The sequence below is a fragment of the Ranitomeya imitator genome, chromosome 1 (genome assembly GCF_032444005.1).
Source record: "Ranitomeya imitator isolate aRanImi1 chromosome 1, aRanImi1.pri, whole genome shotgun sequence".
Classification (NCBI taxonomy): domain Eukaryota; kingdom Metazoa; phylum Chordata; class Amphibia; order Anura; family Dendrobatidae; genus Ranitomeya; species Ranitomeya imitator.
Window position 1 is genome coordinate 428,332,617 of NC_091282.1, and position 26,419 is coordinate 428,359,035.

At 48.7% G+C, this 26,419-nt stretch overlaps 1 protein-coding gene across 1 annotated transcript in view; it reads right to left on the bottom strand.

Annotated features, from left to right (window-relative positions):
- Nucleotides 1–17,413, bottom strand: part of LOC138670522 (transmembrane channel-like protein 2-A) — a 111,143-nt gene extending 93,730 nt beyond the window's left edge. The window contains exon 1 of the mRNA XM_069757972.1: nucleotides 17,267–17,413. Within this exon, the coding sequence (XP_069614073.1) occupies nucleotides 17,267–17,413 (147 nt within the window). The remainder of the gene's footprint in view (nucleotides 1–17,266) is intronic.
- Nucleotides 17,414–26,419: the final 9,006 nt, after the last annotated feature.

Here is a 26,419-nt window from a genome sequence, read left to right on the forward strand (position 1 = left end):
TACTCTTATTTAGTCTTCATCATACTACGTCCTTATCCACTATACATCACTGACATTAGGTTTTTTTATCCACCAGGGACTTTAGTACCTTAGCTTCCCCCTCCTTAATTCCCCTAGTATATGTCCTTACATGATTATTATCCTATATGCATATTACCTATTATAGTTTTGCATTTATTACGCTTTGCACTTTCATTCAGCCTTCTGTTCAGCCCTCCTCCCTACTCCATATTCATACAGGTAGATGTTTGGCACACAATAGCGCTCTGGGGCCACAACATAGCGCTCTTACAGCGCCATCGCTCCTTTTTTCGTTACCCTGACTACAGGGTACACACAGGCTCCTACACCTGCGCAGTGCGATCCTGACAGACAGCGCCACGTCACTTCCGGTCCGGGACTTCCGGTTTCGGCGCTCCTCGCCGCATATAATACTGAGACATGGGGGCTGCAGGCACGCTGCTGACCATAGCAAGGCGCGGGAGCGCCGCATACATCCACTACTCTGCAGGTAACGTGCGCCTTCACACTATTTAGGATACATCAGCGCTATGACCTACATTTACTTGTCCCCATACATATTTCTCTATGTGGGCTTTCTCCCCCTCTCCTCATAGGCTACCACATATCTATTGGGCCATCACCTTTGAAGACTCAGGATCAGTCATACAGCTATAGGTACCTACCCATTCTTCCTTCCTTCTCTCTATATCATAGTGAGTTAGACCTCTCTTTTAATCATGATGCTATTCTTTGCAGCCGTATCTTGGCACTGAGGGATCTCTACCCTATCCGCTTCAAATCACTTCTTATTGTGGATAAGGTAAACATATGGTTTCCTCTATGTATACATTCGTTAGAACTAGACTATTTGTTAGCTCAATACTATATATATTGTATATATTGTCCGTTCACGATATGCTGTCTTTTATTTCCAGGATCACGGAATTATTCCACAGTGCACTACCATTATACTATTTTGTTTATTGCTTATTAGTTTGTTATTTTGTCTCTTGGTGATACATGACTCTTTTGTTCTTTCAGCGATTCAATGAATAAGGCTCTGGTTGAGCCGAAAAGGTCTGTTTTATATATCGCTTCCAGCACTATATTTCTGTTTCGCTCCCTTATTTAAATTTATTTTGACCAATAAATATTCAAGTAATTCACACATTGTCATCAGAGTGTGCGGTGTAAACATATCTACTAGTACCCAGGATCATTTGATCCATTACACCAGCACCTCGCAATTCTGACTGAGTGCACGCCATCATTATATTTTTAAAGGTCATGACACAGCATTTCAATCGAGTAATGTCAGGACTTTGACTAGGCCACTCCAAAGTTTTATTTTGTTTTTCTTAAGCCAATCAGAGGTGGACTTGTCAGAGTGTTTTAGATCATTGTCCTGCTGCATAACCCAAGTGAGCTTCAGCTTGGGGTCATAAACAGATGGCCGGACATTCTCCTTCAGGATGTTTTGGCACACAGCAGAATTCATAGTTCCATTTAGCACAGCAAGTCTTCCAGGTCTTAAAGCAACAAAACTGCCCCCGACCATAACATTTTTGCCCAGTCTCTCTGATGGAATCATGAACACTGACTTTAACTGAGGCAAGTGTGGCCTGCAGTTCTTTGGATGTTATTGTGGGGTCTTTTGTGACCTCTTGGATGAGTTGTCCCTGCGCTCTTGAGGTAATTTTTGTCGGCTGGCAACTCCTGGGAAGGTTCACCACTGTTTCATGTGTTTGCTATTTGTGGATAATAGCTCTCACTGTGGTTCGCTGGAGTCCAAAAGCTTTAGAAATGGTTTTATTACCTTTTTGTCAGACACGTCCTATTTAAGTGACTTTTTGATTGAGAACAGGTCTGGCAGTAATCAAGCCTAGGTGTGTCTAGGGAAATTGAACTCAGCTTCCCAAAGATGTGATATAACACAGCTAATTTGTTTTAAGGGGGGGAGGTCAAACATTTTCACACAAGGCCCTGTAGGTTTGGATTTCTTTTTCCCGTAATAATAAAGACCTTCATTTAAAAACTGCATTTTGTGTTTACTTGTGTCATTTTTGTCTAATATTTAAATTTGTATGGTGATCTGAAACTTTTAAATGTGACAAACATGCAAAAGAATAGGATATCAGGAAGGGGACAAACATTTTCACACCCCTGTGTATCTATATATATAAGAGGCATTGTGATTACTTGCTAATCCCACCCCCTGCACAGAAGCTCTGCCTCCCACCACATCACCACACACAATCCCGCCCCCCACCAGATCACCACACACAATCCCGCCCCCACCACATCACCACACATAATCCCGCCCCCACCACATCACCACACATAATCCCGCCCCCACCACATCACCACACATAATCCTGCCCCCCACCACATCACCACATACAATCCCACCCCCATCACATCACCACACACAATCCCGACCCCACCACATCACCACACATAATCCTGCCCCCCACCACATCACCACACACAATCCCACCCCATCACATCACCACACACAATCCCGCCCCCCACCACATCACCACACATAATCCTGCCCCCCACCACATCACCACGCACAATCCCGCCCCCCACCACATCACCACACATATTTCCGCCCCCCACCACATCACCACACATAATCCCGCCCCCCACCACATCACCACACATAATCTCGCCCCCCCACCACACATAATCCCGCCCCAGCACATCACCATACACAATCCTGCCCACCACCCCATTACCACACGCAATCCTGCCCCCCACCACATCACCACACACAATCCTGCCCCTACCACATCACCACACATAATCCCGCTCTCCACCCCATTACCACACATAATCCCACCCCCCCACCACATTACCATACATAATCCTGCCCCCTACCCCATTACCACACATAATCCCACCCCCAGCACATCACCACACATAATCCCGCCCCCACCACATCACCACACATAATCCCGCCCCCCACCCCATTACCACACACAATCCTGCTCCCCACCCCATTACCACACATAATCCAGCCCCACACCCCATTACCACATATAATCCCGCCCCCACCACATGTGACATAATCCCGCCCCTACCCCATTACCACACACAATCCCGCCCCCCACCCCATTACCACACATAATCCAGCCCCCCACCCCATTACCACACATAATCCAGCCTCCCACTCCATTGCCACACACAATCTCGCCCCCCACCCCATTACCACACATAATCCAGCCCCCCACCCCATTACCACACATAATCCAGCCCCCCACCCCACTACCACACATAATCCTGCCCCCCACCACATCACCACACAGAATCCTGCCCCCCACCACATCACCAAACATAATCCCGCCCCCCACCACATCACCACACATAATCCTGCCCCCCACCCCATTACCACACACAATTCCACCCCCCACCCCATTACCACACATAATCCCACCCACCACTACATCACCACACATAATCCCGCCCCCACCACATCACCACACATAATCCCGCCCCCCCACCCCATTACCACACACAATGACACCCCCACCCCATTTCCACACATAATCCCGCCCCCTCCCCATTACCACACACAATCCCGCCCCCCACCCCATTACCACACATAATCCCACCCCCACACCACCACACATATTCCCACCCCCCACCACATCACCACACACAATCCTGCCTCCCACCCCATTACCACACATAATCCAGCCCCCACCCCAATACCACACATAATCCCACCCCCCACTACATCACACATAATCCCGCCCCCCACCCCATTACCACACACAATCCCGCCCTTCACCCTATTACCACACATAATCCAGCCCCCCACCCCTTTACCAAACATAATCCCGCACCCACCACATCACCACACATAATCCCGCCCCCCCACCACATCACCACACATAATCCTGCCCCCACCTCATTACCACACATAATTCCGCCCCCACCACATCACCACACATAATCCCGCCCCACCATACATAATCCCACCTGTTGTGAATTCTGTTGTTGGGCTCCCTCCTGTGGTCATGAATGGTACTTCGGCTGGTTCTGTCCATGGACTTCCTTTGGTGGGTGTTTCTGAGTTTCCTTTCACAGGTGACGAGTTAATTCGTTAGCTGCTGCTCTATTTAACTCCACTTAGATCTTTGCTCCACACCACCTGTCAATGTTCCAGTATTGGTCTAGTTCACTCCTGGATCGTTCTTGTGACCTGTCTTCCCATCAGAAGCTATTTTCCAGCTTGTATTTCTTTGGTTTGCTATTTTTCTGTCCAGCTTGCTATTTAATTTGTTGTCTTGTTTGCTGGAAGCTCTGGGACGCAGAGGGAGCGCCTCCGCACCGTGAGTCGGTGCGGAGGGTCTTTTTGCGCCCTCTGCGTGGTCTTTTTGTAGGTTTTGTGCTGACCGCAAAGTAACCTTTCCTATCCTCGGTCTGTTCAGTAAGTCGGGCCTCACTTTGCTTAACCTATTTCATCTCTGTGTTTGTATTTTCATCTTTACTCACAGTCATTATTTGTGGGGGGCTGCCTTTTCCTTTGGGGAATTTCTCTGAGGCAAGGTAGGCTTTATTTTCCTATCTTCAGGGCTAGCTAGTTTCTTAGGCTGTGCCGAGTTGCATAGGGAGCGTTAGGCGCAATCCACGGCTATTTCTAGTGTGGTTGATAGGTTTAGGGATTGCGGTCAGCAGAGTTCCCACGTCCCAGAGCTCGTCCTTTATTATCAGTAACTATCAGGTCATTCCGTGTGCTCTTAACCACCAGGTCCATTATTGTCCTGACCACCAGGTCATAACAGTACAGGTGGCCCAAAGTACTAATGCATCTCAATAGAGGGATAAGAGAAGTTCTGAGACCATTTTTTTTTCTTTGCAGTGTGTTTTGTCTCAATTTTCCCCTTTACCTCTGGGTGGTTCAGGACACTGGTGTAAACATGGACATTCAAGGTCTGTCCTCTTGGATGGATAATCTCACTACAAGGATACAAAACATTCAAGATTTTGTGGTTCAGAATCCGATGTCAGAGCCTAAGATTCCTATTCCTGATTTGTTTTTTGGTGATAGATCTAAGTTCTTGAATTTCAAAATTAATTGTAAATTGTTTCTTGCCTTGAAACCTCGCTCCTCAGGTGACCCTGTTCAACAAGTAAAGATCATTATTTCTTTGTTACGTGGGGACCCTCAAGACTGGGCATTTTCCCTTGCGCCAGGAGATCCGGCATTGCGTGATGTTGATGCGTTTTTCCTGGCGCTTGGATTGCTTTATGACGAACCTAATTCAGTGGATCAGGCAGAGAAAATCTTGCTGGCTCTGTGTCAGGGTCAGGATGAAGCGGAGATATATTGTCAGAAGTTTAGAAAGTGGTCTATGCTCACTCAGTGGAATGAATGTGCCCTGGCAGCAATCTTCAGAAAGGGTCTCTCTGAAGCCCTTAAGGATGTCATGGTGGGGTTTCCCATGCCTGCTGGTCTGAATGAGTCTATGTCCTTGGCCATTCAGATTGATCGACGCTTGCGTGAGCGTAAAGCTGTGCACCATTTGGCGGTACTATCTGAGCATGGGCCTGAGCCTATGCAATGTGATAGGACTTTGACCAGAGCTGAACGGCAAGAACACAGACGTCGGAATGGGCTGTGTTTTTACTGTGGTGAATCCACTCATGCTATCTCCGATTGTCATAAGTGAATCCACTCATGCTATCTCCGATTGTCATAAGTGCACTAAGCGGTTCGCTAGGTCTGCCATCATTGGTACGGTACAGTCTAAATTTCTATTGTCTGTTACTCTGATTTGCTCTTTGTCATCCTATTCCGTTATGGTATTTGTGGATTCAGGCGCTGCCCTGAATTTGATGGACTTGGAGTATGCTAGGCGCTGTGGTTTTTTCTTGGAGCCCTTGCAGTATCCTATTCCATTGAGAGGAATTGATGCTACACCTTTGGCCAAGAATAAGCCTCAGTATTGGACCCAATTGACCATGTGCATGGCTCCTGCACATCAGGAGGATATCCGCTTTCTGGTGTTGCATAATCTGCATGATGTGGTCGTTTTGGGGTTGCCATGGCTACAGGTTCATAATCCAGTATTGGACTGGAAATCTATGTCTGTGTCCAGCTGGGGTTGCCAGGGGGTACATGGTGATGTTCCATTTTTGTCTATTTCGTCTTCCACTCCTTCTGAAGTTCCAGAGATTTTGTCGGATTATCGGGATGTATTTGATGAGCCCAAAGCCAGTGCCCTACCTCCTCATAGGGATTGCGATTGTGCAATTAATTTGATTCCTGGTAGTAAGTTTCCTAAGGGCCGATTGTTCAATTTATCTGTGCCAGAACACGCCGCTATGCGGAGTTATATAAAGGAATCCTTGGAGAAAGGCCATATTCGCCCGTTGTCATCACCGTTAGGAGCAGGGTTCTTTTTTGTGGCCAAGAAGGATGGTTCTTTGAGACCTTGCATTGATTACCGCCTTCTTAATAAAATTACAGTCAAATTTCAGTATCCTTTGCCGTTGCTGTCTGATTTGTTTGCTCGTATTAAAGGGGCTAGTTGGTTCACCAAGATAGATCTTTGAGGGGCGTATAATCTTGTGCCTATTAAACAAGGCGATGAATGGAAAACAGCATTTAATACGCCCGAGGGCCATTTTGAGTACCTGGTTATGCCATTCGGGCTTTCCAATGCTCCATCAGTATTTCAGTCCTTTATGCATGACATCTTCCGAGAGTACCTGGATAAATTCCTGATTGTGTATTTGGATGATATTTTGGTCTTTTTGGATGATTGGGAGTCTCATGTGAAGCAGGTCAGAATGGTGTTCCAGGTCCTTCGTGCGAATTCCTTGTTTGTGAAGGGGTCAAAGTGTCTCTTTGGAGTTCAGAAGGTTTCATTTTTGGGGTTCATTTTTTCCCCTTCTACTATCGAGATGGACCCTGTTAAAGTCCAGGCCATTTACGATTGGACTCAGCCGACATCTGTGAAGAGCCTGCAAAAGTTCCTGGGCTTTGCTAATTTTTATCGGCGCTTCATCGCTAATTTTTCTGTTGTTGCTAAACCGTTGACTGATTTGACCAAGAAGGGTGCTGATGTGGTCAATTGGCCTTCTGCAGCTGTAGAGGCTTTTCAGGAGTTGAAGCGTCGTTTTTCTTCTGCCCCTGTGTTGTGCCAGCCAGATGTTTCGCTTCCGTTTCAGGTTGAGGTTGATGCTTCTGAGATTGGAGCAGGGGCTGTTTTGTCGCAAAGAAGTTCTGATGGCTCGGTGATGAAGTCATGTGCTTTCTTTTCTAGAAAGTTTTCGCCTGCTGAGCGTAACTATGATGTTGGTAATCGTGAATTGTTGGCCATGAAGTGGGCATTCGAGGAGTGGCGTCATTGGCTGGAAGGAGCCAAGCATCACGTGGTGGTCTTGACAAATCACAAGAATTTGACTTATCTTGAGTCTGCCAAACGGTTGAATCCGAGACAGGCTCGATGGTCGTTATTTTTCTCCCGTTTTGATTTTGTGGTTTCGTACCTTCCGGGCTCTAAGAATGTGAAGGCTGATGCCCTGTCATGGAGTTTTGTGCCTGACTCTCCGGGTGTTCCTGAGCCGGCGGGTATTCTCAAAGAGGGGGTAATTTTGTCTGCCATCTCCCCTGATTTACGGCGGGTGCTGCAAAAATTTCAGGCTGATAGACCTGACCGTTGCCCAGCGGAGAAACTGTTTGTCCCTGATAGATGGACTAGTAGAGTTATCTCTGAGATTCATTGTTCAGTATTGGCTGGGCATCCTGGAATCTTTGGTACCAGAGATTTGGTGGCTAGATCCTTCTGGTGGCCGTCTTTGTCGCGGGATGTGCGTTCTTTTGTGCAGTCCTGTGAACTTGTGCTCGGGCTAAGCCCTGCTGTTCTCGTGCAAGTGGGTTGCTTTTGCCCTTGCCGGTCCCGAAGAGGCCCTGGACGCATATTTCTATGGATTTTATTTCGGATCTCCCCGTCTCTCAAAAGATGTCGGTCATTTGGGTGGTTTGTGATCGCTTTTCTAAGATGGTCCATTTGGTACCTTTGTCTAAATTGCCTTCCTCCTCTGATTTGGTGCCATTATTTTTCCAGCATGTGGTTCGTTTACATGGTATCCCGGAGAACATCGTTTCTGACAGAGGTTCCCGGTTTGTTTCAAGGTTTTGGCGATCCTTTTGTGCTAGGATGGGCATTGATTTGTCTTTTTCCTCGGCTTTCCATCCTCAGACAAATGGCCAAACCAAACAAACTAATCAAACTTTGGAAACATATCTGAGATGCTTTGTTTCTGCTGATCAGGATGATTGGGTGTCCTTTTTGCCAGCTCGGCTAATTTGGTTTCGCCGTTTTTCTGCAATTCTGGTTTCCATCCTCGTTTCTCTTCAGGGCAGGTTGAGTCTTCAGACTGTCCTGGTGTAGATACTGTGGTGGATAGGTTGCAGCAGATTTGAACTCATGTGGTGGACAATTTGACATTGTCCCAGGAGAAGGCTCAACATTTTGCTAACCGCCGGCGCTGTGTGGGTCCCCGACTTCGTGTTGGGGATTTGGTATGGTTGTCGTCTCGTTTTGTTCCTATGAAGGTTTCCTCTCCTAAGTTTAAGCCTCGTTTCATTGGTCCGTATAAGATTTCTGAGGTTATCAATCCTGTGTCATTTCGTTTGGCCCTTCCTGCTTCTTTTGCCATCCATAATGTGTTCCATAGGTCGTTATTGCGGAGATATGTGTCGCCTGTGGTTCCATCCGTTGATCCTCCTGCCCCGGTGTTAGTTGAGGGGGAGTTGGAGTATGTGGTGGAGAAGATTTTGGATTCTCGTGTTTCGAGACGGAAACTCCAGTACCTGGTCAAGTGGAAGGGTTATGGTCAGGAAGATAATTCCTGGGTTTTTGCCTCTGATGTTCATGCTGCCGATCTGGTTTGTGCCTTTCATTTGGCTCATCCTGGTCGGCCTGGGGGCTCTGGTGAGGGTTCGGTGACCCCTCCTCAAGGGGGGGTACTGTTGTGAATTCTGTTGTCGGGCTCCCTCCTGTGGTCATGAATGGTACTTTGGCTGGTTCTGTCCATGGACTTCCTCTGGTGGGTGTTTCTGAGTTTCCTTTCACAGGTGACGAGGTTAATTCGTTAGCTGCTGCTCTATTTAACTCCACTTAGATCTTTGCTCCACGCCACCTGTCAATGTTCCAGTATTGGTCTAGTTCACTCCTGGATCGTTCTTGTGACCTGTCTTCCCATCAGAAGCTAAGTTCCAGCTTGTATTTCTTTGGTTTGCTATTTTTCTGTCCAGCTTGCTATTTAATTTGTTGCCTTGCTTGCTGGAAGCTCTGGGACGCAGAGGGATCGCCTCCGCACCGTGAGTCGGTGCAGAGGGTCTTTTTGCGCCCTCTGCGTGGTCTTTTTGTAGGTTTTGTGCTGACCGCAAAGTAACCTTTCCTATCCTCGGTCTGTTCAGTAAGTCGGGCCTCACTTTGCTTAACCTATTTCATCTCTGTGTTTGTATTTTCATCTTTACTCACAGTCATTATTTGTGGGGGGCTGCCTTTTCCTTTGGGGAATTTCTCTGAGGCAAGGTAGGCTTTATTTTCCTATCTTCAGGGCTAGCTAGTTTCTTAGGCTGTGCCGAGTTGCATAGGGAGCGTTAGGCGCAATCCACGGCTATTTCTAGTGTGGTTGATAGGTTTAGGGATTGCGGTCAGCAGAGTTCCCACGTCCCAGAGCTCGTCCTTTATTATCAGTAACTATCAGGTCATTCCGTGTGCTCTTAACCACCAGGTCCATTATTGTCCTGACCACCAGGTCATAACACCCACCCCCGCCACATCACCACACACAATCCCGCCCACCACCCCATTACCACACACTATCCTGCCTCCCACCCCATTACCACACACAATCCCACCCCCACATCACCACACATAATCCCACCCCCACCACATCACCACACATAATCCCACCCCCCACCCCATTACCACACACAATCCTGCCCCCCACCCCATTACCACACACAATCCAGCCCCCCACCCCATTACTCCACATAATACCGCCCCCCCACCACATCACCACACATAATCCCGCCCCCCACCCCATCACCACACACAATCCCACCCCCCACCCCATTACTACATACAATCCCGCCCCCCACCCCATTACCACACACAATGCCGCCCCCCACATCACCACACATAATCCCGCCCTCCACCACAACACCACACATAATCTCGCCCCCCACCCCATTACCACACATAATCCCGCCCCCACCACATCACCACAGATAATCCCGACCTCCACCACATCACTACACATAATCCCGCCCGCCACCCCATTACCACACATAATCCCGCCCGCCACCCCATTACCACACATAATCCCGCCCCAGCCCCATTACCACACATAATCCTGCACACCAGCCCTATTACCATGCATAATCCCGCCCCCACCACATTACTACACATAATCCCGCCCCCCACCACATCACCACGCACAACCTTGCCCCCACCCCATTACCACACACAATCCAAGCCCCCACTCCATTATTACACACAATCCCACCCCCCACCCCATTACCACACACAATCCCGCCCCCCACATCACCACACATAATTCCACCCCCCAACACATCACCACACATAATCCCGCCTCCCACCACATCACCACACATAAACCCACCCCCCACCCCATCACCACACATAATCCTGCCCCCCACCGCATTACCACACATAATCTCACCCCATCACCACCTATAATCCCGCCCCCCACCCCATCACCACCCATAATCCTGCCCCCCCACCCTATCACTACCCATAATCCCGCCTCCCACCCCATAACCACCCATAATCCTGCCCCCCACCCCATCACCACCCATTATCCCAACCCCCACCCCATTGCCACCCATAATCCCTCCCCCCGCCACATCACCACCCATAATCCTGCCCCCCACCCCATCACCACCCATAATCCTGCCCCCCGGCCCCATCACCACCAATAATCCCACCCCCACCCCATCACCACCCATAATACCTCCTTCCCACCCCCTCGCCACCCATAATCCCACCCTCACACCCCATCACCACCCATATTCCCGCCCTCCCACCTCATCACCACCCATAATCCCGCCCCCCACCCCATCACCACCCATAATCCTGCCCTCCCACCCCATCACCACCCATAATCCCGTCCCCCTACCCCATCAAAACCCATAATCCCATCCCCCCACCTCATCACCACCCCCATCACATTACCACAGATAATCCCGTCCCCCACCATATTACCACACATAATCCCACTCCCCACAATATAACCACACATAATCCTGCCCCCACATCACCATGCATAATCCCGCCCCCCCACCACATCACCACGCATAATCCCGCTCCCAACCACATCACAACAGATAATACCGCACCCCCACCACATTACCACACATAATCCTGCCCCCCACCACATTACCACAGATAATCCCGCCCCCCACCATATTACCATGCATAATCCCGCTCTCCACCATATTACCACACATAATCCCACCCCCCACCCCCTTACCACACATAATTCCGCCCCACCACATCACCACGCATAATCCCGCCCCCCACCACATCACCACACATAATCCCGCCCCCACAACATCACCACAGATAATCCCGCACCCCCATCACATTACCATACAATCCCGCCCCCCCACCACATTACCTCACATAATCCCACCCCACCACCCCATCACCACCCATAATCCCCCTTCTTACCCCATTATCACCCATAATCCCCCCATTTACCCCATTATCACCCATAATCCCACCCTCTACCCCATTACCACACATAATCCCACCCCCCCGCCCCATTACCACACATAATCCCACCCCCCGCCCCATTACCACACATAATCCCGCCTCCCCGGCCTCATTACCACACATAATCCTGCCCCCGGCCCCATTACCATGCATAATCCTGCCCACTACCACATCACCACACATAATCCCGCCCCCCCACCACATTACCACAGATAATCCCCCCATCCCATTACCACACATAATCCCGCCCCCCACCACATCACCACACATAATCCCGCCCCCCTACCACATTACCACCCATAATCCCACCCCCCACCACATTACTACACATAATTCCGCCCCCACCACATCACCACGCATAATCCCGCCCCCCCACCACATCACCACACATAATACCGCCCCCCACAACATCACCACAGATAATCCCGCACCCCCATCACATTACCATACAATCCCACCCCCCCACCACATTACCTCACATAATCCCACCCCATCACCCCATCACCACCCATAATCCCCCTTCTTACCCCATTATCACCCATAATCCCCCCATTTACCCCATTACCACCCATAATCCCACCCTCTACCCCATTACCACCCATAATTCCACCCCCCCACCCCATTACCACACATAATCCCACCCCCCCGCCCCATTACCACACATAATCCCACCCCCCGCACCATTACCACACATAATCCCGCCCCCCCGGCCTCATTACCACACATAATCCTGCCCCCGGCCCCATTACCACGCATAATCCTGCCCACTACCACATCACCACACATAATCCCGCCCCCCCACCACATTACCACACATAATCCCCCCATCCCATTACCACACATAATCCTGCCCCCCACCACATCACCACACATAATCCCACCCCCCGCCCCATTACCACACATAATCCCGCCCCCCCGGCCTCATTACCACACATAATCCTGCCCCCGGCCCCATTACCACGCATAATCCTGCCCACTACCACATCACCACACATAATCCCGCCCCCCCACCACATTACCACACATAATCCCCCCATCCCATTACCACACATAATCCTGCCCCCCACCACATCACCACACATAATCCTGCCCCCCTACCACATTACCACCCATAATCCCACCCCCCACCACATTACTACACATAATACCACCCCCCCACCACATTACCACACAAAATCCCGCCCCCCACCATATCACCACACATAATCCTACCCCCCACCACATCGCCACACATAATCCCCCACCACATTATTACACATAATCCCCCCACCACATTACCACACATAATCCCACCCCCCACCACATTACCATGCATAATCCCACCCCCCACCACATTACCACACATAATTCCGCCCCCACCGCATTACCACACATAATCCCGCCCCCCACCACATTATCACACATAATCCCCCCCACCACATTACCACACATAATCCCGCCCCCACCACATTATCACACATAATCCCGCCCCCCCACCACATTGCCACACATAATCCCGCCCCTTTACCACATCAACACACATAATCCCGCCCCCCTACCACATTACCACACATAATCCCACCCCCCACCACATTATCACACATAACCCCCCCACCACATTACCACACATAATCCCGCCCCCTACCACATTACCACACATAATCCCGCCCCCTACCACGTTACCACACACAATCCCGTCCCCACACATTAAATTGTACCTGATAGAAGTCAAGGAAAGATCTTTGAAAATTACGAAAATGACTATACATTTACAGTGGGGCAAAAAAGTATTTAGTCAGTCAGCAATAGTGCAAGTTCCACCACTTAAAAAGATGAGAGGCGTCTGTAATTTACATCATAGGTAGACCTCAACTATGGGAGACAAACTGAGAAAAAAAAATCCAGAAAATCACATTGTCTGTTTTTTTATCATTTTTTTTGCATATTATGGTGGAAAATAAGTATTTGGTCAGAAACAAACAATCAAGATTTCTGGCTCTCACAGACCTGTAACTTCTTCTTTAAGGGTCTCCTCTTTCCTCCACTCATTACCTGTAGTAATGGCACCTGTTTAAACTTGTTATCAGTATAAAAAGACACCTGTGCACACCCTCAAACAGTCTGACTCCAAACTCCACTATGGTGAAGACCAAAGAGCTGTCAAAGGACACCAGAAACAAAATTGTAGCCCTGCACCAGGCTGGGAAGACTGAATCTGCAATAGCCAACCAGCTTGGAGTGAAGAAATCAACAGTGGGAGCAATAATTAGAAAATGGAAGACATACAAGACCACTGATAATCTCCCTCGATCTGGGGCTCCACGCAAAATCCCACCCCGTGGGGTCAGAATGATCACAAGAACAGTGAGCAAAAATCCCAGAACCACGCGGGGGGAACTAGTGAATGAACTGCAGAGAGCTGGGACCAATGTAACAAGGCCTACCATAAGTAACACACTACGCCACCATGGACTTAGATCCTGCAGTGCCAGACGTGTCCCACTGCTTAAGCCAGTACATGTCCGGGCCCGTCTGAAGTTTGCTAGAGAGCATTTGGATGATCCAGAGGAGTTTTGAGAGAATGTCCTATGGTCTGATGAAACCAAACTGGAACTGTTTGGTAGAAACACAACTTGTCGTGTTTGGAGGAAAAAGAATACTGAGTTGCATCCATCAAACACCATACCTACTGTAAAGCATGGTGGTGGAAACATCATGCTTTGGGGCTGTTTCTCTGCAAAGGGGCCAGGACGACTGATCTGGGTACATGAAAGAATGAATGGGGCCATGTATCGTGAGATTTTGAGTGCAAACCTCCTTCCATCAGCAAGGGCATTGAAGATGAAACGTGGCTGGGTCTTTCAACATGACAATGATCCAAAGCACACCGCCAGGGCAACGAAGGAGTGGCTTCGTAAGAAGCATTTCAAGGTCCTGGAGTGGCCTAGCCAGTCTCCAGATCTCAACCCTATAGAAAACCTTTGGAGGGAGTTGAAAGTCCGTGTTGCCAAGCGAAAAGCCAAAAACATCACTGCTCTAGAGGAGATCTGCATGGAGGAATGGGCCAACATACCAACAACAGTGTGTGGCAACCTTATGAAGACTTACAGAAAACGTTTGACCTCTGTCATTGCCAACAAAGGATATATTACAAAGTATTGAGATGAAATTTTGTTTCTGACCAAATACTTATTTTCCACCATAATATGCAAATAAAATGTTAAAAAAACAGACAATGTGATTTTCTGGATTTTTTTTTCTCAGTTTGTCTCCCATAGTTGAGGTCTACCTATGATGTAAATTACAGACGCCTCTCATCTTTTTAAGTGGTGGAACTTGCACTATTGCTGACTGACTAAATACTTTTTTGCCCCACTGTAATTGTGTTTACAGAAAAATTTTAACTTAATTTATGTTTGGTTATGAAATTTGTTTAGATGCTGGAATGAATAAAAAACGCACATCTTACTGAATCCAGTTTGTTTTTGATTTTACACTGTGAATAAAATGTATTATTAGTATTATTCAGATTTTTAATGATTATTATTGTTATTAACTTCATTTTAAGTTAATTTACCACCTGCGTAATCGCTATTGAATGTTGTCATTATTTATTTTAGTTTAATCACCAGCAGCGTTAATTAGATAGCAATGAGCGTGCCGAGCGTTAGCTGGCTGGAAACAGCTAGTATAGATATATGCACACATATATGTATTAAGGCTGAGGTCACATGTGACTGAGATATGTTATTATGTATATATATATATATATATATATATACATATATATATACACTAGCTATTGAACCCGTTCTACGCCCGGGTGGCGGGCATTTATATTGGTATATGGTCTCCATCCTGGTATGGGCTGCTCCATCCTGCGTCCCCATCCTGTCATGTGCTGCTCCCATCCTGTGTCCCCATCCTGTCATGTGCTGCTCCCATCCTGCGTCCCCATCCTGTCATGTGCTGCTCCCATCCTGCGTCCCCATCCTGTCATGCGCTGTTCCCATCCTGCGTCCCCATCCTGTCATGCGCTGCTCCCATCCTGCGTCACCATCCTGTCATGCGCTGCTCCCATCCTGCGTCCCCATCCTGTCATGCGCTGCTCCCATCCTGCGTCCCCATCCTGTCATGTGCTGCTCCATCCTGCGCCCCCATCCTGTCATGTGCTGCTCCATCCTGCGTCTCCATCCTGTCATGTGCTGCACCCATCCTGCGTCCCCATCCTGTCATGTGCTGCTCCCATCCTGCGTCCCCATCCTGTCATGCGCTGCTCCCATCCTGCGTCCCCATCCTGTCATGCGCTGCTCCCATCCTGCGTCCCCATCCTGTCATGCACTGCTCCCATCCTGCGTCCCCATCCTGTCATGCGCTGCTCCCATCCTGCATCCCCATCCTGTCATGCGCTGCTCCCATCCTGCGTCCCCATCCTATCATGTGCTGCTCCCATCCTGCGTCCCCATCCTGTCATGTGCTGCTCCCATCCTGCGTCCCCATCCTGTCATGCGCTGCTCCCATCCTGCGTCCCCATCCTGTCATGCGCTGCACCCATCCTGCGTCCCCATCCTGTCATGTGCTGCTCCCATCCTGCGTCCTCATCCTGTCATGTGCTGCTCCCACCCTGCGTCCCCATCCTGTCATGTGCTGCTCCCATCTTGCGTCCCCATCCTGTCATGTGCTGCTCCATCCTGCGTCCCCATCCTGTCATGCGCTGCTCCCATCCTGCGTCCCCATCCTGTCATGTGCTGCTCCATCCTGCGTCCCCATCCTGTCATGTGCTGCTCCCATCCTGCGTCCCCATCCTGTCATGTGCTGCTCCCATCCTACATCCCCATCCTGTCATGTGCTGCTCCCATCCTGCGTCCCCGTCCTGTCATGTGCTGCTCCATCCTGCGTCCCCATCCTGTCATGTGCTGCTCCTTCCTGCATCCCCATACTGCCTCTGACCCTCTCGGCCCCGCTGCCTGTGACCCGCTCGGCGCCGAGTGCTGGGGGGCCTGAGCAGGCGGGGACACCGATGCGCTGTGGGGGTCAGGTGCCGGTATCGCCGCCAGCTCAGGCCCCCCAGCACTTACTATATTCACCTGTCCTCCGTTCCACCGCTGTGCGCCGCCGATCTTCCCGATCCTCTGGCTGTGACTGGTCAGTCAGAGGGCGGCGCCGGCGCGCATTAAGCGCGTCATCGCACCCTCTGAACTGAAGGTCACAGACCGAGGACTGGGAAGATGGCGGCGCACAGCGGTGGAACGGAGGACAGGTGAATATAGCCGATACTCACCCTCCTGGCGGTCCCTGCTTCTCTGTTGGAGATCGCGGTGTGCGTTCAGTGTTAACGCATACCGCGATCTACCGGGAGCGTCACTCTGTGAGGCCCAGACTGCGTCAGCGCTTGCACTTGCGCAGTTTATAAAGGCTTCGGACAGAGTGACACTCCCAGCGTTATATTATAGATATATACTGTATATATATAAGTTACTATCCATCAGAACGAGGTCATAAACAATAGATACCTTGAAGCTTGTTGTAATTGATGCAAACTTGTTGTCTGCTGTTTCAGGGTTGCCAATGAGGTAATCCCAACTAGTAAAAATTTTCCAGCTGAATATAAAGTTGTCATCATCCCCATCCGCAGTGCTTTCATTTATATTCTTGGCCATTCTAGGAATTAATGGAAATTGTTTGTCAAAAGCATGTATACTGGAATGCATATTAAAGTGGTTGTCTCATCTGGAAAACCTCCATTTGAGGACAACCAACTATAAAAGAGATAGGAGAAATAGTGCAAAGAATGGTTATCACTCCCAGAGGGCTCAGTTTAATCATTATTTGTGGTCACAATTGATTTCAAAGAGCTCTAACACTGCTTTGTTCACTTTACTCCTTCAGCTTATTGTCTGCTGAAATTCCAACAGATGGACCTCTGATCAAACTGCTGTGTAAGGAGCTCCCTGAAAAATGTAGATAAGGGATTGCACACTCTTCAGGTACCCCCAATTGACTCCCAGGTACCCCCTTGAAGAGGGATATCTTCCTATGGCGATGTCTATAAATTTTACTTACTCTTACAATTTCTTCTCTTCTCATCCTTCCTAGGTAACCACTAGAGATGAGCGAATATTTTCGGCTCCCTCCTTATTTGGCAAGCTATAGCGCTTACCGAATAAGCTGCAGATTGAACCTGGCTTCCAGGATCGCTCCCGATAATCAGGTGTCCGATGCCACAGCTGCATGTGTCACGGCTGTTTCACTGTCACAACACATGCATGGAGAGCCTGTTTGTTGGGTTCTGCATGCATGTGTTGTGACTGTCACAGAGCTGCGACACATGCAGCTGCGGCACCGGACAGCTGATCAGCAGGAGCGCTCCAGGTATCCGGGTTCTGCAGCTTCTTTGATAAGCGCTATAGCTCGCCGAATAAGTAGGAAGCCGAACATTTTCGCTCTAGTAACCACCATACACAACATAGTTATGCTAAAGTGCAGAAACCTTATATAACCTTAGACGGGTTACCTGTCTAAGGTTATATAAGGGGATGTCTGGGGTCTATATAAAGGGGAATCTGTTCTAATATCTGTATAAAAGCAAGTCTGATGTGAGGTCATTATAAGGTGGGGAGCACTATTTTGGCTTCAGAATCAAGAAGATGTCTGAAGTTTGGATTTATTTAATGGGTCTGGGCTGAGGGCTGCATTTATTAAAGAGTTCAGGGATCTCAATTAGTTTAGGATCTCTGGAAGGTTTTTATTTACTTACAGGTCTAGGGGAATCTGATTTTACTAAGAAGGCTGAATATCTAATTGGAACCTAAGGGGTTTTGCTTTTGTTCAAGGTGTCTAGTCAAGGGTCTCCGTTTTTGGTCATGGAAGTTATACTTATTTTAGGGGTCTAATCCTGGATCAGTATTCATTCATAGAATCTGTAGTTATTTCAGGGGTCTGATCCTAGGTATGTATTTGGATCTGATGTATGTTCTGTATTTTTTTTCTGTGTGTTTGATCAGTAGTATATATTTATTTATGGGGTCTGACCTTGGGCCTGTATTAGTTTATTGGAATCCAGCCAGTAGTCTTCAGTATTTAAGGGGTTTGAGTCTATGGTCTTTATTCCAGTATTTATGTTGGGGTGCAGGGCCGGACTGGCCATCGGGCAGTTCTGGCAAATGCCAGAAGGGCCGATGGCAGTCGTGGGCCGCTCGAGTGTGCCGCTGTCGGCACTCTCCCCCCGCTGTCGGCACACTCCCAGCCCCGCATTCAACTATACCGGCGTCATAGACGCCGGTACAGTTGAATGCAATGATGGGGAGAGAGCGTCTGCTGTCGCTACCTCTCCCATCATTCCCCGCTCTGTCTGCCGCTTACACTGCGGGTGCGAGATGACATCATATCATCGCGCACCTGCTGTGTGACCGGGCGGGCAGACTGCAGCTGCTGAGACCGGAGCCAGGAGCAGCGCGGGGCAAGAGGAAAGGTGAGTAGAGTCAGTGTTTTTTTTATTATTATTACATGGCATGGCTGCATTACATTCTATGGGGCTGGGCAGCACTGCATTATATTGTATGGTGGCTGTGCTGCATTACGTTCTATGGGGACTGGCTGCATTACATTCTATGGGAACTGGCTACATTACATTCTATGGGGCTGTGCTGCATTACATTCTATGGGGACTGGCTACATTACATTCTATGGGGCTGTGCTGCATTACATTCTATGGGGGCTGGCTGCATTACATTCTATGGGGCAGGTTGCATTACATTCTATGGGGTCTGGCTGCATTACATTCTATGGGGACTGGCTACATTACATTCTATGGGGCTGTGCTGCATTACATTCTATGGGACTGGCTGCATTACATTCTATGGGGACTGGCTACATTACATTCTATGGGGCTGTGCTGCATTACATTCTATGGGGGCTGTGCTGCATTACATTCTATGGGGCCTGTGCTGCATTACATTCTATGGGGGCTGGCTGCATTACATTCTATGGGGCTGGGCTGCATTACATTCTATGGGGCTGGGCTGCATTACATTCTATGGGGACTGGCTGCATTACATTCTATGGGTACTGGCTGCATTACATTCTATGGGGGCTGGCTGCATTACATTCTATGGGGACTGGCTACATTACATTCTATGGGGCTGTGCTGCATTACATTCTATGGAGGCTGTGCTGCATTACATTCTATGGGGCCTGTGCTGCATTACATTCTATGGGGGCTGTGCTGCATTACATTCTATGGGGCCTGTGCTGCATTACATTCTATGGGGGCTGGCTGCATTACTTTCTATGGGGCTGGGCTGCATTACATTCTATGGGGCTTTGTTGCATTACATTTTATGGGGACTGACTGCATTACATTCTATGGGGACTGGCTGCATTACATTCTATGGGGGCTTGCTGCATTACATTCTATGGGGGCTGGCTGCATTACATTCTATGGGGCTGGGCTGCATTACATTCTATGGGGCTGGGCTGCATTACATTCTATGGGGACTGGCTGCATTACATTCTATGGGGACTGGCTGCATTACATTCTATGGGGGCTGGCTGCATTACATTCTATGGGGACTGGCTACATTACATTCTATGGGGCTGTGCTGCATTACATTCTATGGGGGCTGTGCTGAATTACATTCTATGGGGCCTGTGCTGCATTACATTCTATGGGGGCTGGCTGCATTCCATTCCATGGGGCTGGGTTGCATTACATTCTATGGGGCTGTGCTGCATTACATTCTATGGAGACTGGCTGCATTACATTCTATGGGGACTGGCTGCATTACATTCTATGGGGGCTGGCTGCATTACATTCTATGGGGGCTGGCTGCATTACATTCTATGGGGACTGGCTGCATTACATTCTATGGGGGCTGGCTGCATTACATTCTATGGGGGCTGGCTGCATTACATTCTATGGGGACTGGCTGCATTACATTCTATGGGGACTGGCTGCATTACATTCTATGGGGGCTGGCTGCATTACATTCTATGGGGGCTGGCTGCATTATATTCTATGGGGACTGGCTACATTACATTCTATGGGGCTGTGCTGCATTACATTCTATGGGGGCTGTGTTGTATTACATTCTATGGGGGCTGGCTGCATTACATTCTATGGGGCTGGGCTGCATTACATTCTATGGGGCTGGGCTGCACTACATTCTATGGGGACTGGCTGCATTACATTCTATGGGTACTGGCTGTATTACATTCTATGGGGACTGGCTGCATTACATTCTATGGGGGCTGGCTGCATTACATTCTATGGGGGCTGGGCAGCACTGCATTATATTGTATGGTGGCTGTGCTGCATTACGTTCTATGGGGACTGGCTGCATTACATTCTATGGGAACTGGCTACATTACATTCTATGGGGCTGTGCTGCATTACATTCTATGGGGGCTGGCTGCATTACATTCTATGGGGACTGGCTGCATTACATTCTATGGGGGCTGGCTGCATTACATTCTATGGGGGCTGGCTGCATTACATTCTATGGGGACTGGCTGCATTACATTCTATGGGGACTGGCTGCATTACATTCTATGGGGGCTGGCTGCATTACATTCTATGGGGGCTGGCTGCATTATATTCTATGGGGACTGGCTACATTACATTCTATGGGGCTGTGCTGCATTACATTCTATGGGGGCTGTGCTGCATTACATTCTATGGGGCTGGGCTGCATTACATTCTATGGGGGATGTGTTGTATTACATTCTATGGGGGCTGGCTGCATTACATTCTATGGGGCTGGGCTGCATTACATTCTATGGGGCTGGGCTGCACTACATTCTATGGGGACTGGCTGCATTACATTCTATGGGTACTGGCTGTATTACATTCTATGGGGCTGGGCTGCATTACATTCTATGGGGCTGGGCTGCACTACATTCTATGGGGACTGGCTGCATTACATTCTATGGGTACTGGCTGTATTACATTCTATGGGGGCTGGCTGCATTACATTCTATGGGGACTGGCTACATTACATTCTATGGGGCTGTGCTGCATTACATTCTATGGGGTCTGTGCTGCATTACATTCTATGGGGCCTGTGCTGCATTACATTCTATGGAGGCTGGCTGCATTACATTCTATGGGGCTGGGCTGCATTACATTCTATGGGGCTTTGTTGCATTACATTCTATGGGGGCTGGCTGCATTACATTCTATGGGGACTGGCTGCATTACATTCTATGGGGGCTGGCTGCATTACATTCTATGGGGGCTGGCTGCATTTCATTCTATGGGGACTGGCTGCATTACATTCTATGGGGGCTGGCTGCATTACATTCTATGGGGGCTGGCTGCATTACATTCTATGGGGACTGGCTGCATTACATTCTATGGGGGCTGGCTGCATTACATTCTATGAGGGCTGGCTGCATTACATTCTATGGGGACTGGCTGCATTACATTCTATGGGGGCTGGCTGCATTACATTCTATGGGGGCTGGCTGCATTATATTCTATGGGGACTGGCTACATTACATTCTATGGGGGCTGTGTTGTATTACATTCTATGGGGGCTGGCTGCATTACATTCTATGGGGCTGGGCTGCATTACATTCTATGGGGCTGGGCTGCACTACATTCTATGGGGACTGGCTGCATTACATTCTGTGGGTACTGGCTGTATTACATTCTATGGGGGCTGGCTGCATTACATTCTATGGGGACTGGCTACATTACATTCTATGGGGCTGTGCTGCATTACATTCTATGGGGGCTGTGCTGCATTACATTCTATGGGGACTGTGCTGCATTACATTCTATGGAGGCTGGCTGCATTACATTCTATGGGGCTGGGCTGCATTACATTCTATGGGGCTTTGTTGCATTACATTCTATGGGGGCTGGCTGCATTACATTCTATGGGGACTGGCTGCATTACATTCTATGGGGGCTGGCTGCATTACATTCTATGGGGGCTGGCTGCATTTCATTCTATGGGGACTGGCTGCATTACATTCTATGGGGGCTGGCTGCATTACATTCTATGGGGGCTGGCTGCATTACATTCTATGGGGACTGGCTGCATTACATTCTATGGGGCTGGCTGCATTACATTCTATGAGGGCTGGCTGCATTACATTCTATGGGGACTGGCTGAATTACATTCTATGGGGGCTGGCTGCATTACATTCTATGGGGGCTGGCTGCATTATATTCTATGGGGACTGGCTACATTACATTCTATGGGGCTGTGCTGCATTACATTCTATGGGGGCTGTGCTGCATTACATTCTATGGGGCTGGGCTGCATTACATTCTATGGGGGCTGTGTTGTATTACATTCTATGGGGCTGTGCTGCATTACATTCTATGGGGGCTGTGCTGCATTACATTCTATGGGGGCTGGCTGCATTACATTCTATGGGGGCTGGCTGCATTACATTCTATGGGGACTGGCTACATTACATTCTATGGGGCTGTGCTGCATTACATTCTATGGGGTCTGTGCTGCATTACATTCTATGGGGCCTGTGCTGCATTACATTCTATGGGGGCTGGCTGCATTACATTCTATGGGGCTTGGCTGCATTACATTCTATGGGGCTGGGCTGCATTACATTCTATGGGGACTGGCTGCATTACATTCTATGGGTACTGGCTGCATTACATTCTATGGGGGCTGGCTGCATTACATTCTATGGGGACTGGCTACATTACATTCTATGGGGCTGTGCTGCATTACATTCTATGGGGGCTGTGCTGCATAACATTCTATGGGGCCTGTGCTGCATTACATTCTATGGGGGCTGTGCTGCATTACATTCTATGGGGCCTGTGCTGCATTACATTCTATGGGGGCTGGCTGCATTACATTCTATGGGGCTGGGCTGCATTACATTCTATGGGGCTTTGTTGCATTACATTCTATGGGGACTGGCTGCATTACATTCTATGGGGACTGGCTGCATTACATTCTATGGGGGCTTGCTGCATTACATTCTATGGGGGCTGGCTGCATTTCATTCTATGGGGACTGGCTGCATTACATTCTATGGGAGCTGGCTGCATTACATTCTATGGGGGCTGGCTGCATTACATTCTATGGGGACTGGCTGCATTACATTCTATGGGGGCTGGCTGCATTACATTCTATGAGGGCTGGCTGCATTACATTCTATGGGGCCTGTGCTGCATTACATTCTATGGGGGCTGGCTGCATTACATTCTATGGGGGCTGGCTGCATTATATTCTATGGGGACTGGCTACATTACATTCTATGGGGCTGTGCTGCATTACATTCTATGGGGGCTGTGCTGCATTACATTCTATGGGGCTGGGCTGCATTACATTCTATGGGGGCTGTGTTGTATTACATTCTATGGGGCTGTGCTGCATTACATTCTATGGGGGCTGTGCTGCATTACATTCTATGGGGACTGGCTGCATTACATTCTATGGGGGCTGAGCTGTAATGCTGGATACAGCTGTAATTATATGTTATATAGTCGTGTTATACTCCCCTCACTTCTTGTAACCTACAAGTGTACAAAGATATTATACAGTCACCATGTGACAAGTGGGCCTGTGTGACTTCAAATGCCAGGGCTGAATTTTAGTCCCAGTCGGCCCTGTTGGGGTGTGATGAAGGGACTCATATGTATTATGATATGCATGTGTGAGGCAACTCCCATAGGATGGGGGCCCATTTAGGTGATTGAATTAGAAAACCAGAACTTTGCATGATATGCTGCTAAATAGACAATCTCTCTGATGTTGATGCTCAATAAATGGCAATTATAGATAAATGTTATTATATAAATTAACTAAGTGTTAACTTATTCAAAACAAGTCTTACTATAACGATAATGTAACGCTTTTGCCCAAACTGGATGGCGTGAGAGAGGATTGTGGCCCCACTGTGCCACAAATCAGACTACCCTGGAGGGGCAAGACTAAGTAGTTACCTTGGTGGTCACTGGAGATTCTAGTGGTGAGGTCAGGCTTTTGTGGCAGGTAGCTACCAGGTACCACTCCAGGGCGGTGTCTGGCTGTAGCAGCTGATCCTACTGGGGGACGGAACACTAGGGACAGGTGTGGGCAAGTACAGATGGGCTCGACTGGCACTCTGGCAGGCAGGCGGGCACGGATGGTACTCTGGCAGGCAGGTGGACACGGCTGGCACTCTGGCAAGCAGGCGGGCACAGCTGGAATGCGGGCACGGCTGGCACTCTGGCTGGCAGGTGGGCACGGAACAGACTGAGGAATTGGGACTGAAATGGGTAGGGCAGGAACACAGGCAGATATGAGTAGGAAAAGGGGAACAGATAGGAACTGGTTCAGGGAGGTGAAAAACAGGACAGGACCTGGCAACTCAGTAGTGGAATACAGACTGAGAGAGTTTGTTGCTCAGGCATCTCCCAGTGGGTGAAAATGCCTTAACTACCCAATACCGCGCTTAGTAACCCGATATTTATCCTGGTTACCATTGTAAAAGTAAAAAAAAAACACTACATACTCACATTCCGATGTCTGTCACGTCCCCTGCCGTCAGCTTCCTTGCACTGACTGTGTCAGCACCGGCCGTAAAGCAGAGCTGTGCTCTGATTTACGGCCGGCGCTGACAGTCAGTGCGGGAAGCTGACGGCGGGGGACGTGACAGACATTGGAATGTGAGTATTTAGTTTTTTTTTTTTTACTTTCACAATGGTAACCAAAAAAAAAAAATGCCTTCCCACACCATTAATGACTCGCTGCCAAACCGGTCATGCTGGAGAATGTTGCGGCAAGTACAATGTTCACCATGGCATCGCAAGACTCTGTCACACATGCTCAGTGTGAACCTACTCTCATCTGTGAAGAGCACAGGGCACCAATGCCGAATCTGCCAATCTTGGTGTTGGGCACGTTGTTCGGCTATAAGCACAACACTCCCTTGTGGACGTCGGGCCCTCATGCCATCTTCATGGAGTCTGTTTCCGACAGTATGAGCAAACACATGGATGCTTGTTGCCTTGCTGAGGTAATTTTGCAGGGCTCTGGCACTACTTTTCCTGTTCCTCCTTGCACAAAGGAATAGGTAACAGTCCTGCTGATGGGTTGTTGCCCTCCTACAGCCCCTTCAATACCCTCAATATCTCCTGGTGTACTGGCCTGTCTCCTGGTGTCTGCTCTATGCTCTGGACACTATGCTGACAGACACAGCTACCCTTCTTACCACAGGTTATATTGATGTGCCACCCTGGATGAGCTGCACTACCTGAGCAACTTCTGTAGATTGTAGACTCATGCTACTGTACCTCTAGAGGTGAGAGAAATTACAAAATGCAAAAGTGAACAAAACAACAGCCAAAAAGGACAAGAGTAGAGAAATGGTCTGTGGTCACCACCTGCATAATCACTTCTTTATAGATGCTACCTTGCTAATTGCCTATAATTTTTACTTGTTGTGTGTTTCATTTGCACAACAGCAGGATAAATTGATTCACAATCAGTGTTGTTTCATAACTGGACAGGTTGATTTCACAAAAGTGTGATTGACTTAGAGTTACAGTGTGTTGTTTAAGTGTTCCCTTTTTGGGGGGGAAATATGTATTTGACAGGCTGTCGATTTTGCAAGTTTTCCCACCTACAAAGAATAGAGAGGACCAAAGGAAAAAAAAACCAATATGTGCGCATATCCTAATGAAAATAAATATGTAAAAA